This window comes from Numenius arquata, chromosome 7 (genome assembly GCF_964106895.1).
Source record: "Numenius arquata chromosome 7, bNumArq3.hap1.1, whole genome shotgun sequence".
Classification (NCBI taxonomy): domain Eukaryota; kingdom Metazoa; phylum Chordata; class Aves; order Charadriiformes; family Scolopacidae; genus Numenius; species Numenius arquata.
Genome location: NC_133582.1, coordinates 8,152,095 through 8,165,721, shown reverse-complemented (window position 1 = coordinate 8,165,721; position 13,627 = coordinate 8,152,095). Strand labels below are relative to the sequence as shown.

The 13,627-nt window shown below is 37.7% G+C and overlaps 1 protein-coding gene across 6 annotated transcripts in view; it reads left to right on the top strand.

The window, feature by feature from the left end:
- EPHA7 (EPH receptor A7) overlaps positions 1–13,627 on the top strand; it is a 164,122-nt gene that overhangs the window by 142,500 nt on the left and 7,995 nt on the right. For 3 of the 6 annotated variants that reach the window (XM_074150117.1, XM_074150115.1, XM_074150114.1), the window contains exons 13-17: positions 86–295; positions 1,329–1,478; positions 6,068–6,261; positions 7,376–7,531; positions 8,727–8,841. In XM_074150117.1, the coding sequence (XP_074006218.1) occupies positions 86–295; positions 1,329–1,478; positions 6,068–6,261; positions 7,376–7,531; positions 8,727–8,841 (825 nt within the window). Of the gene's footprint in view, positions 1–85; positions 296–1,328; positions 1,479–6,067; positions 6,262–7,375; positions 7,532–8,726; positions 9,572–13,627 lie in introns of those variants that run through there. The other 3 variants (XM_074150116.1, XM_074150113.1, XM_074150118.1) reach the window with 3 other exon arrangements.

Sequence of the window (13,627 nt, the reverse complement as noted above, 5' to 3'; positions counted from 1 at the left end):
AGTAGAAAGCTAAAGTTGTAAAACTAATTCTTATTTCTCTTCTCAGCTATACTAACAAGAATTGCTGCTCCTTTCTTCCCTCCAGAAACATGACGGGCAATTTACAGTCATTCAGCTAGTGGGAATGTTGAGAGGAATTGCTGCTGGAATGAGATATTTGGCCGATATGGGATATGTACACAGGGATCTTGCAGCACGCAATATTCTTGTCAACAGCAACCTTGTTTGTAAAGTGTCAGACTTTGGCCTTTCCAGAGTTATAGAAGATGATCCAGAGGCTGTCTACACTACTACCGTAAGAGAAATCGATGGGTTTTAGTAGTTTTGAGATGTGGTTATTAAGAAGAAGCATATCTTCTAGAGAGTATAGATAAGAGAAATACATTAATTGCTTGAGAAATGTTAAACAGTCAAAAGGAAAAGAGTCTCTGCAGAAATCTGGCTCTAATTAGGGACTGATATTTTTGTAAGAATGTACATTTTTATTTGGTAAAGTTCTAAAAATTTTGCACAGTATCTTCATTATTCCCTGTCTGAACAAATACGGAAGTTTTACCCATAAAATTTTTAATCATCTCATTTACTATGAGTCAATTAAAATATTTGTAGGCTATTACTATTTTTCAGACTAGATTTTATCTCACCAAGAAGTTGACTAGCTTGAGGCTAGACTGTGACAAAGCTCAACTCCTGTATTTTCCTTTGCTTTTGGGTGGGACGCTTTTCTTAAATAAGCATTCATCGGGCACACTATGCTCTTTATTCTTTTGTTGAGCCAGCTCCCCTTTCCCACCCGTGGGGCCTTGCTGTACCTATTTTCTCATGCAGAGGGAAGGAGGGGCCCCTGGAATCTGCTCCAACAGGCGCAGGGATCCAGGAAACCACAGTGGTGTTCACAGCTGTCAGTCCTGCTGCTGGGCTTTAAGTGAGATCTTGGTTTAAAACTGTCGGAGCCGTATGACAATTCAATGGGATTTATATGCACAGGACGCAATCCCCCTCAACTAGTTTCAGCCAGCCAGGAGTTAAATGACTAATGTATGTCAAACATCTAAGCAGCCCCTTAAAATCAAGAGAGAAATAAGCACTTCCGGAGAAATACATCCAACGTAGCTTAGACGGGTCTCTAATTTTTTATTGTCCAAGTGTTTTAAGAGCCTAAACTTCCTTAGACTCCTTTGAAAATTCTGCGTTCGGTCAACTGTAGTAGATGTTATAAGCGCTGCTTTTGATGTTGATGGAAATAATTATAAGTGCACCCTACGGAAGATGATTTGAAATTTTGTGGAGAAAAAAAACTTTCTTCTTTTTTTTTTTTTCCTCCATAGGGTGGAAAAATCCCAGTGAGATGGACAGCTCCAGAGGCCATCCAGTACCGCAAATTTACATCAGCCAGTGATGTGTGGAGTTATGGAATAGTTATGTGGGAAGTAATGTCTTATGGAGAGCGGCCTTACTGGGACATGTCAAATCAAGACGTAGGTCATACTTTGTCTGTTTCTGAGGATATGTTTGTGTGCAAGTGTCAGAAAAACAAAAATTACATACTGTGAAAAACCATACATATGTGTTGCACTATACATGCATAAAATGTTGGTTTAGAAATAAGACTCATCAAAATACTGTAGGGTTCTCACAGAATGAAAAAGTTACAGAGCATTCATTTTTTACATAAATCTCTAAATTGTTCTTCTGCCATGTGGATGTTGCAGGTTTCTGTCCCGAGTATCAAGTAAAATTGGAACATCAAAACCAGTAATATGTGCTCTTCACTTTATTGCACTTAAGCATAGAAGGAATTAATTTTTTCCAATAAAAAATAATTCTGAGGTTTCTGACCTCAGAGCAATGATTAATCAGTTGAAAAAAAGTTGTTAGAAATCTGAGTGGCAGTTAATGACCTACTTTGGCTTTTTCAAGTTAATTATGCTGATTTAACAATACCCTTGTTTGCATAAAATATGACCCAGAGCAACAGGTCAGCAGTAATAGAACAGATGGGTGTTAATCTTGATTTCTGACAAGAGCATCTATTAGTATAGAAAGTACACAGGAAAAAGCCATGCAGGTGAGAAAGATGTCAGAAAGAGTCTCATTTAAAGTTCTTCAGGTCAGAGACTTGAGTGTTTTTTTATTATTATTTTATTTTTTGATTGAATGATCGACATCAAAGTTGAAAAAAAAAAGATAAAAGTGTAAATGATGAGTCAGTTTGGCACAGTGCAAAGTTGTTAATATTTGACAGGTCTCAGTGTCAAAGATTTCATGGACTGTCAAAATATGGGCAAACAAGTCCTTGGGGCAGAGAAAGAGAAATATTTACATTCCCTAGACACCCAGTGGAGTTTCATTTCTTTTGACACCTTCCTTCTGTACTAAATTCAAACATAAAAGTAGTCTGACAGGAATATAAGATGCTTCAAAGGCAAACCTTACCTATCTTTCAGGGAACAATAAGGAAAAACTTTTAAATAGGGGAGAAATTTTGGTATCTTCGTACTTCTTCTTGGATTTTGAAAAGTATTCCCTCTATCAAAAACTGCAAGCAAAGTGCATGAATGAACCTTTTTCATAAAACAGCTAATTACCACTTCTTGCAGTTTCATCTCTTTTTAGCATCTTACATAATAAACTTCAATAGCATATAGTTAAAAGATGCATCAATTGCTTGGTAAAATAATTTCAAACACTTTAGTGTGCTGTGATCTTCAAGCGTGTCCTGAAACATACCTCCCAAAATGTATACACATCCTACCAATCCCAGAGATAAAGCTATGATGCAAAAAAACTTAGAGTCGTCTTCTGATTAGTTATTTATTTCTCCTTCACAGTTACCGAGGGAGTATTTAACTGAAATAAAAAATGCTAAATGAGTCTCTTCTGATTTTGCATATACAGCCAGGCAGTTTATATATCTTAAGTGTATCATTTTGCCTAAAAGTGGATGTGGGTGTAGTCACAGACCAGACCAGATCCCCTAAAAAATGTGTTCTCCCTGACTTTGGATCTTCAGATGGCATTTTTTTAATGCTGCCCCTCTTCCTTTAAGTCATTGTTTTAGATTGATGTGATGAGCACACAAATTTGTGTTGTCATCTCTTTTTAAGCAGAAGTCCTCCTTTTAGCAGCGACGTGGAGCTAGGGTGCATCAGGACACTCATCCTACAAGCTCCTCTCGGAGGCACAATGGGTTCAGCACAGCTAATACACAGAGTCCCCCCAACTTCTCTGAACAGTGGGGTCCCCTCAGCTTAATCCTTGCTGGTAACAGCAGCCCTCAAACCACTGCACTTTACCCTGTTCCACTATTAGACCACTGGTGTTTGCTTGTTCTTGCCCTCATTCAGGTCCTGACTCTAATGCAGATTAGTTCTTCAGTAAAGGGCAAGAGTTTAGGCTTACATATTTTTTCTTTGCTGTACTCCTGGATGTATTAATATGATTATTAATTTGTATTATTATTATATACCCAGAAGCAGAGTGATAACATAACATTGTCCAGTTACCCATATTTAATACTTCTTTGTTGGCAAACAGTCCACACAGTGAACAGACCTGGCCCTCTTCTAATCTGCTTTACCTCCTCGGATAGCCTGATTATGATAAAAGCATACTTGACTCTTAACAGTATTCCTTTTTTTTTTTTTTTTCTTTCAGCAAAAGCAGAATTTGAAGAACAAATTGTGGGAATTGTAAATACTATAAATCAATTCTATTAGTAAGAACACCAGCTGTGTTCTCTTTGTAGCTTTGCTTATTTTAAAAAAAATTAATAATTTCCTGCATCTATTTCATTATCTCTAGGTACTCATTTTTGGAACCCCATTTCCACCTTTCTTAGCAGAGCAGACACTTGTAGTAGCCTTCATAGTGCCCAAATTTTGTATAAACTTTAAAAAAAAAAAAAAAAAGGAACTTAAGGAACTTTACTTATCGATATTTTCAAATATTTTTTCAATGTTTTGGATATTCCCAGAAATTTCATCCATCTCCAGCTAAGTCATTATTTTTAGTTTTGTCCATCTTACTCAGAATGCATGTCAAAGAATATGATGCTGCAGTATCCCCAAAGCCTTTTAAAATAATAACGTCATCTTGATTCCCATCTCTCTTCCAGTTTCTCTGCAGATCGTAGCGAACGTGGAAAAGTCCTGTTCATGATCCTTTCCTTCATGTTTTCGCTAGCCCTTACACTCTTGGATGTGGTCTTATCTGGATGGTTTGTCAGTTCTAAGGGTCTTAGATATTTTGGTGGTTGTGTTGCTGTTGATGTTACCTACTTTTTCATTCCTCATTGGTTGTCTCTGCGACTGCTGAGTTAGTAGTAGCTCATGTGTAGTATGCACAAAGGGTTTAACACCTTTTACCTTTTAGAAGGTCAGAAATTTCTGCCTTACTTCTCATAGCACACCAGTTGTCCTACACACACTGTAGCTTATTTTTCACTTTTATTCCACCGCTACTTCTAAGAAGCTGTTCTTTTGTTTTACCTCTTAATACTACTCTAAAAGATCTTACATTTTGCTTTTAATGTTTTCTTTCCTATATAGTACTGTTCTTTCAATTTCCTTGTTCTTCTGCAAAAATTCTCTCCCCACCCTGTCTGACAGATAATTTCACTGTCTCTAAAAGGTCACTGCACTCATTCTTCAAGGTGTGGATGTTACTGCAGGAACTGAATATTTGTCAGTCATTTTTGAGTTGTAGGACAGTACTGTCACTCTAAATGTTCAGACAGAAAGCTGAGACCCGGGGAGATGAGGCAACTTCCCTGAGGTCGGAAGGACATTCTGTGACACAAACCTGCAGTAAGTGCCCTACCACTGGGCTATGTCGCCTCTTTTCACAAAACTTCTTTTCTGCAAAAGGTTTTGATACAAGCATGGTTTTCAGCTGGCTTTTTGAAGGTCATTTTGTATTCTTTGCATTTCTGTCTCCTTTGCAATCCACTGCTTTTACATTTTTTTACACAACCTATGGAATATTTTTTATCTGAGGTTATTATTTTCAGTAAACTCTGGATATTCACCAACTTTATTTATCATACCAGATCTGCTTCCTAGGGCTACATCCAGAACAGCTTCTGATCTTGCTTTCTGTACAAACTGAGGGAGAAGACAGTCCTATGCACTACCCTTCAGGAACAAGCACCCTTCCTTAGCAATTCTAATACTGCTATGTCAGTCAATGTCAGTGTACTTGAAATCCCCCATGAACAGTGTTTTAGCCCTTTTTTCACAAGCCTTTCTTATCTGCCTTGCTTCCTGATGTGCTTTTTTATCCTGCCCTCAAGGTTTACAGCAGTTTCCTGTGATTTTACTTTACCCATTTTTATTTTTTACTTAAATCTAAATGGACCTGGCTAAGGAAGTCAACGGGTGGGTGTAATTCTTGGTTCAGACATTTATGCTCTCCTTTGATCATATCATCATCTAGCAGCATCTCTTATTAAATCTAACTTTCTGTTTAGGTGATATATTAAAATACTATTCAGCCAGGTCTTCCTCTCTCATGTGGCACATTTCTGCTACTTTATCATTAATGTAACATGGCTGGGCATAGAATACAACTTTTTTCCCTCACAATTTCTGTCTGCTAAACATTTTTCTTGGATCCTTTTATAATCTCTTCAGGCTTTTTGTATTTCACATGTGCATGCACAGATCCCTATCCATTTACAAGTCAGTTGCTTCTACCACACACTCTTTCATGAAAGCCTTGGGGCAAGTAATAATGCTTTCTGAAATAACTCCATTTATCAATCTATCTGTTGCTCCCCTGGTGAATTTAATTGTTGTTCCTTGCTGCTCACTTGACTAGGTAATATAGCTATGTTCTGCACATATAGAACAATATGCTTAATAAGCCCAAAGATAAAGTCGGGGAAATTATTTGAAAACATGAAGGCTAGTGTCAAAACAACAGACTCGTATTTTTGCAACACTGAAAATGGCTAATTTTAGTTTATTGATTTTTTTTTCCCCTTCTTTTATTTCTTGAACTGAGTAGCAATATATATTTCTTAAATATTCCTTGATGAAAAATGATTAACTATGTTGGCTACTAGGTTATAAAAGCAATCGAAGAAGGCTATCGCTTGCCAGCACCCATGGATTGCCCAGCAGGACTGCACCAGCTGATGCTAGATTGTTGGCAGAAGGAACGTGGTGAAAGGCCGAAGTTTGAGCAGATAGTTGGTATTCTGGACAAAATGATTAGAAACCCAAACAGCTTGAAAACCCCACTGGGAACCTGTAGCAGGTAAGAAAAGCTTTAGTCTACGTTCGTATGATGGTGTGCGTGGCTGGGTTCTGGATGTTCTGCTTGGTGGCTGGTTCCGGTTCACACTTACTCCATGTGTCTCTCAGTTCCTCCTTCCTCCTGTTCCCCGTTCTGCCCTTCCCTCATTTGCTCCTCTTTTTTACCATGCTGAACAAAGCCCAAAAGGACTTTCTTAAAAAATAACCACAATAAAGAAAGTAAATATCATGGAACTAACACACTTCTCGGTAAACTACTGCCTGCTCGTCACTTTTTCCACACTCTCATCACTAGCAGTCTTTGTTTTCCTTGTTTCTTAAAATTATGAAGTCTGGAGGGCAAGGATCATCATCTACTGTAGTTTTATATGATATATCCCTTGCCCTAGGAACGGCTACGGTAGAAATAGTAATTAATAATACTCATGCTTGGCTAATGTACTTTGACATCGCTACACTCTAGATTTTTATCTTTCATTTTTCTGCTTTAACTCCTTTCAGTGATTGCATCTCATTGTGTTTCATGGTGTAGCTTTTAATGGCTTCTTCATAAATTTCAGGTGAATTATTTAATCATGGTAGTCTTTTGATCCGCCAGCTAGATCACTGCACTAGGGAATCAACTGGCCTGTGTTCTGCTCCCGGTTCTTCTACTGACTGATTTGCTGTGTGACCTTAAGCAACTTACTTTGTGTCTCTACTCTTCCTTGTCTTTGTTTTGTCCCATCTGATTGAATAATGGGAATAGCTACTACTGTATTTTCTAAGATGCTTAAAAGAATAGCATCTTTATTTTACTAAGCAACTCTAGTTGCAGCTGCTGTCATGCTAGGTAATAAGGCTGATTTTCTGTTGGTAACAATAGTCCATTAGGATGATTTTGCTCACTCTGACCTTTCATCTTTTATGTGAATAAACTTAGGAAATACATATTGTGAGCTATAGAGTAGTCAAGAGCTATTCACAGCATAATCTAAACTGTGTATAAAGGCCTATTACTTTCTACTCTTGACATTTTTAATACCCCAAACTTATTTGACTCTCACCTTGATAAATACTCCCTGATGTTTTGCTCTCTTTGGAAACAACTTACTTTCCTTTTTCCTTCTCCGTAGACCAATTAGCCCTCTTCTGGACCAGAACACTCCCGATTTTACCACTTTCTGCTCCGTAGGCGAATGGTTACAAGCTATTAAGATGGAAAGATATAAGGATAATTTCACAGCAGCAGGCTACAACTCTCTTGAATCAGTTGCCAGGATGACTATTGAGTAAGTTAGTACTGGGCATGTTTAACTTGCACTCAGGGAATTTCTAGGTAAAATCATACACAATGTTCAATTCCAAAACTGTACTCTGAGTACAAACGTGGTACTTGGGGTTAAGCCAGATGGTTTAGCAACTGATGATGTTGTACTAGAGCATCCCATGAAAGGGCAAATGCCCTGCTACCTATGTGTGGCATCACTTTTTTTCCTGCTTTTGAAACCAATTGAAGTAACACCAAGGGGCTAGAATTTGAGGGAGAATGTGGCTCATTTCAAAGTATGTACGTATAGGAAATTAACCACTTTTCTTCCACTACCTAATTGGTACCTTTTTCCAGACGTGTACTAGGAAGATGTGGAATTTTCTTCTAATTGGCTGGTGGCTGTCCATGTCCTGCAAGAAATGACTTTGCATCATAATAAAAGTCTATAGAAGCAAAGCAATTTTCTGAAGGCAAGCATGGCCTGTACTGGTACTGCCATCTTAAACAGGTCTTCTTGGCACCCTGCAAACAATGTTCTTGTCCTGGTGGTTGCCAAACACGTGTAATTCCTCTTACAGAGAGCAGTGTTTTTCTAAACAAGTTTCTAAACATTATTCTCAAGTTTGCAACCCTACTCTTATCTGCCTGGTATCACTAGGGGTCTCAGCCTGTAGCTTGGGATCTGTCATCAGAGCCCACAAGCTTCTACGAGATCGGTAGCACTAGTAGTGGAACTGAAACAGCTGCTTCTCTTTCATTTGGATGATGGGTATGGGTCAATATGCAAAGGGTTTCTCTAGGCATCTCTTTAGGAAGCAGAATGCGATCCCCAAAATCTTGTATTTATACATGACTTTGTCCTTAAAGCCACCCAAAGTATTTTACAAGAGAATTGTCTTTCTTCAGATGTTCTTAAAGCCACAATAACAGATTATCGTAGTACAAAACATACTGGCCCCATTCTCAGGTGTTGACACAGGCAGTGTAATTACATGACACTTGCCGTGTAATTGCACTCCTCGCTGAGAAGTTGAACAGCACCTCTATGAACTTCACAGATCTGAGATGAGGGTCCGGTATATCAATATTAGAATAGTTCCAGAATATTAGAAACCTATAGCCCAGACCTCTACGTAGCTTTGACTCACAGTTGAATACCATACAATAGCAGTCTAAGTTGAAAAATTAACAATGTACGCATTTATCTTCCCCAGGGATGTGATGAGTTTAGGGATCACGTTGGTTGGTCATCAAAAGAAAATCATGAGCAGCATTCAGACTATGAGAGCACAAATGCTACATTTACACGGCACTGGCATCCAAGTGTGATAGACATTTCTCCCTTATGAGGGAGGTGACAGACTGAGAGATCAGCACTGGCCTTCAGTATATATGAAGTGCTGCTAGAAGACACTTGATTTCCTGGGTCCTTCCTGCAGTGAATAGAAGAGCTACAAGAAGCACCTACAGACTTGAACTCCTAAGTGCCACCAGAATTTATGAAAAGGGAATTAGGATCCACCAGTGGTGGCAAGGAAAACAGCAGTGACAATAAACAAAGTACTACCTGAATAAACATACAAACACCTTGAGCTCTCTAACCTCCTTTTTATCTAATAGACTTTTTAAATGTACATAAAAATTTAAAAAAGAATATATTTGTCAGATAAAATCATGATATTATTGTTGAATTCAACAAAATATTTTCCTTAAATCTGTGATTTCTGAATCTTTTTTTAATCATTTGTGTTTATTCTTCATAAAGACTTTCTTTTAGTATGATGTTTATATCTTTGGACCTTTTTAGTGCTAATTCTATGACACATTACTACACTGGGTACCTCTGAAGGATTATTTGAGTTCCTAGAGATTTAAGAAGCATGACCAAGCAATGTATATCTGTCCGAACTTTGGTATCCTTTTGTGCCATTTTACTTTTGTTAAATCAACACCGTATTGACATGGCTAGCTAATTGGCAGGGAGTCAGGAAAATGCAAGTTGCCAAGAGCTCTGATATTTTTTAAAGAATTTTTTAAGGTTACACATATACTATCTTTTAAAAGAAAATAAAAGAGAAAAAAAAAAAAAAAAAAAAAAAAAGAAAAGAAAAAAGAAAAGCAATAATGACCCCTAAGTAGTTCTAGGCACTTTTAGCAAATTGTTTGCAAGATGATTTTAATGGACTAGAGTTAAAGCGAGATATATTCTAAGACATAGATCTACAACTGTAAACCTGCTGAGACACCGCATTGAATGGACAAGTGATTGTAGGAGTGTCTCAGAACGTGGGTGCAGTTCTCCAGTGTTACCTAAACCATTTAATCTGAGCACATCACATTTTTTTTTCAATACTCTGCATTAGCAAATCTGAGAGAAATAGCTGGCGTATCTTTTATATGAGTTGAAGCCGTACGTAGTCCAGCTGTCAGAATAAAGACATAGATTTTATATGAGAACTGTAGAGCATGAGGCAAGGGGCAGTTCAAAATTTTCAAGTTTTTTTACAAGCTTTTGCTGCTCTGAACAAACACGTGTGTGTGCGCCCACACGGACACAACAGTCGGTCATCAGGAACACAGATGCAAGAGTAGTTACTCAATGGAATATCTTTTTACACCATTTACTTATATATGAATTTTGTTTGATTAAAATATTTAACTACCGTAAGCAATAATGAACGGTGTCTTTACAGATATTGCAGGAATGTTTATGAACCAGAGAGAAATGCTTTAAAAAAAAAAAAAAAAATCTGAAAATTGTGAACTACCCCAGCAACGAAATGCTGTACTTCCAAAGAGAATTGGGCTGCTTCTATTGATTTTGATAGAGAAAGATCCCAGGGATCAGTCATAAATTGGTCTTGTTTGATAATGTGGGCATCCACACAAAAAAAATAAAAACAAAAGAAAAACCCTGTAAATGTTCCTTTGTAAAACTTGTAAATTTTATTTATACTGTCTTGTTTTGTACACACATTTATGTGTAGTGAGCTCTGAATACATTGAAAATGCACTATATTTTTCTATTTTACTTGCAGAGCATCACAAACAAACATGTATATTCAGTGCTACATAATGTGTTTTCCCACATTTAGGACCAAAGATAGTTATCAAAAACTTAAATGCATCATTTTCCCCCTCCTTTTTTCTCCCCTTTTTAGATCACTGTACAGTGTTATATTTGTCATTTTATTTATTTGTTTCGTTAGAAAAATCAGTTTGGTTATACTAATTTTTTTGTTCCCCCCCCGCCTTTGTTGAAGAAAATCTGTAAAAAGCTTTTAACTAGCATAATCCCGTTACATAGACACTTCCATTTGTAATCTTTGTAATAGACTGTAAATATATTTTTGGAACTATAATGCAATGTGCATAAGGGTTATTTTTCAGTGTCCATATATGATTGTTTATACAATTCACAGCACTTTACAGTCATGCTGAGAAGCCTAATTTATTGCCTGGATTTGGGCAGAGTAAGAAAAAAAGGTGAATATTCTTATTTCGTATTAGATTGTCATTCAGTAGAAATGGAGTTATTTTCATGTATGCAGCTCAAGATGGTTTTTTAACTATTAAAATTAATTTTCTAGAAATGCTGTAGAAGTAAGACGCAGAGTAGACTGCATGCCCAATATCGAAATTAGTGCACGCAAGCACTCGGCCAAGGCACTTTGAGTAGCCATTGGAACACTCTTAATTAATAAACATCCATTTTGTGTTGTAATAAATGCTAAGTGCCTCACTACTGGGGTGGCATCTGTGGGCAACCGCACAGGGTGCTTGTCAGTTTTGCTGCTGCTTTAGGCACCCAGCTATGAATTTAGGAGTCTAAGTTCAGACACCTGCTTCCTTATAAATCTCGGCTGTTGTTTCTAAGGGCTTGGTGATTAAAGGTGCGATGCAGCAAACGCTGGGAACCCACAAACCCTTAACTGCGAGAGAGTTGAGGCCAGGCTTCACCTTTAGGATTTGTTCAATATTCTGAAGCACAGAGGCCTCGAAGCATGTGTGGTGACCTGGGCTCACACATGTAAAGGTGAGGGCCCTAATGGTATTTCTTCCTTATTTTTCCTTCTTTGATTTAAGCCATCTTCTTTGAATAGTAAATATATTTTAGCATTCATTTATATACCTTGACTGCCTTAATGTCGCCACAGATTTTTACACATTTGAAAGTGGTAGAGTAGACCCAGAAAGCACAATCGCTATCAATACTCCTATCGTATCTATCTGTTCAGAACATTACTGCAATTTAGAGCACATGCATGTAAATGGATTTGTAACTGGTAGAGCAGCAACATATTGACTTTGGTTGCAGTTCCCCAGGTTCCAGGAAAACGTAGTCCAGTGTAAGAAAAATAAAGTGCCAGAGAAAATTGATGTTCACGGGAGGAACTGAAGAAAAAGTTGGGTCAGAGGGAGAATTAAAGGCTAAATGATGAAACAAAGAAAATATCTCAATTCTAGTTTAATTTCATTGAATTTGGAACCTGTGCATTGCTAACGACGACAGGTTATCAGGCTGTCGGCGAGGCTGATCTTTCTTGACTTTATCCACCTACAAGCATCTAAAAAAGAGATGCCTAAGACAAGCAGGATGAATCTCCCTCTGGGAATGCTTATCTCCATTACCTGTAGAGGGAACCCAGATGATTAGCTTAAATTAGGCGTCTAATGTCTAGATAGTTAAAGCTAGGTGAGGTGATTCCTACCCTGTATGTCCTTGGCTGCTACAGAGTCCCCCGCAAGCTGAGTGTCGTAGAAAGGCAGCTCCTCCACTACTAGTATGCCCCAGAATGTATTGAAACTGGGCTTTATTACAGAGAGGTGATTTTTTTTTTTTTTTTTATTATATGGAGATTTGTAACAGATCATCTAAATGCTTTTTGTATATGACTATTAATTCTTGAAAAAAATTGTGATTGTTCTGAGGAAGACCTGCCTAGTAAATTACAGTTAATATTTAATATTTTCAATAATCAGAAATTTTTGCTGACGTACTGCTTCAGTCCAGAGGTTATGTGATCAGATATGATAGTTGCTGTTTGCAAAACCATGTTTATCTAAAGCCTTGTCATGTGAAAATCTCCAGGAGGCAAAGATGCTTAAATGTATCTCAAATTGAATGTTGCCCTTAATATCTCAATAATTGAGCTCTGTCTGTGTTATTCTCCATTTAAAATGAGTTTTTTATATTTGTTTAAGCTGGAGTTATCTGGCATCCACTGAGGGAGTTTGAAAAAAATGATTTGAAATTAAATTTGCTTTTCTCCACCAATAGTAATATTCGGTAAATAGTTTCCACTGTTTTGAATGTTGCAAAAACTATTGCTTTAATGTGGGGGATGAAGGGGTTTATTTTTGTTTTGTTGTTGGTATTTTTTTACATTTATTGGTTAGTAGTTGAAATAAAAAAATAATAATTTGTCCTTAACTTTCTAAATAATTCATATCAAGCAATTTTGAGAATGATTTAAATTTTGCGACTTTCGGGTTATTACTGAGATGGTGATCATGTCTCTACAGCCATAATACCAAGTGATGCTGAGACACCCTGCCAGAGGGGTGGGTTCAGCAGGCATTGTGCTGCCCAGTAATGGCATGAAGCAGTCCACTGGCTGCGTGCGAGGAGTGAAGGCCAACTCCGCCAAGAAAGGGTCATTTCACCTTTAAAAAAAATATATATGTGACGTTAGAGCTAGCACATCCTCAATGCATTACTTCCCCGCACGCAAATAGAAACCATTACGCTTATCGTACGCATTTGTTTTTTCGGTGGTTTTTGTTCATTTGTTTCTTTGTTTCTTTGGTTTATTTTAAACGGCTGACATTTGGGGTGCTTGTGGAAGAGAACAGTTCCCGGAGAGGTTGACAAGCCCAGTTTAAGAAAAGTATAACACAAATTCTTGCCTAACAGTGATACTGGCAGCAGGTGCTGCGGGGGTACCCAGGCGCTTGGCGCTATGATTCGCGGAGCGACTAGCACAACGGGGTTCCTGCATGTTCGGGACCTGTTAGGATTGTACTTCTGATGAATTAACTGATATGTAGAAACAGGTAAATTTTTTCCCCCGCTAACTTGGAACGGACACGCAGATGGTAGACTTGGGATTCC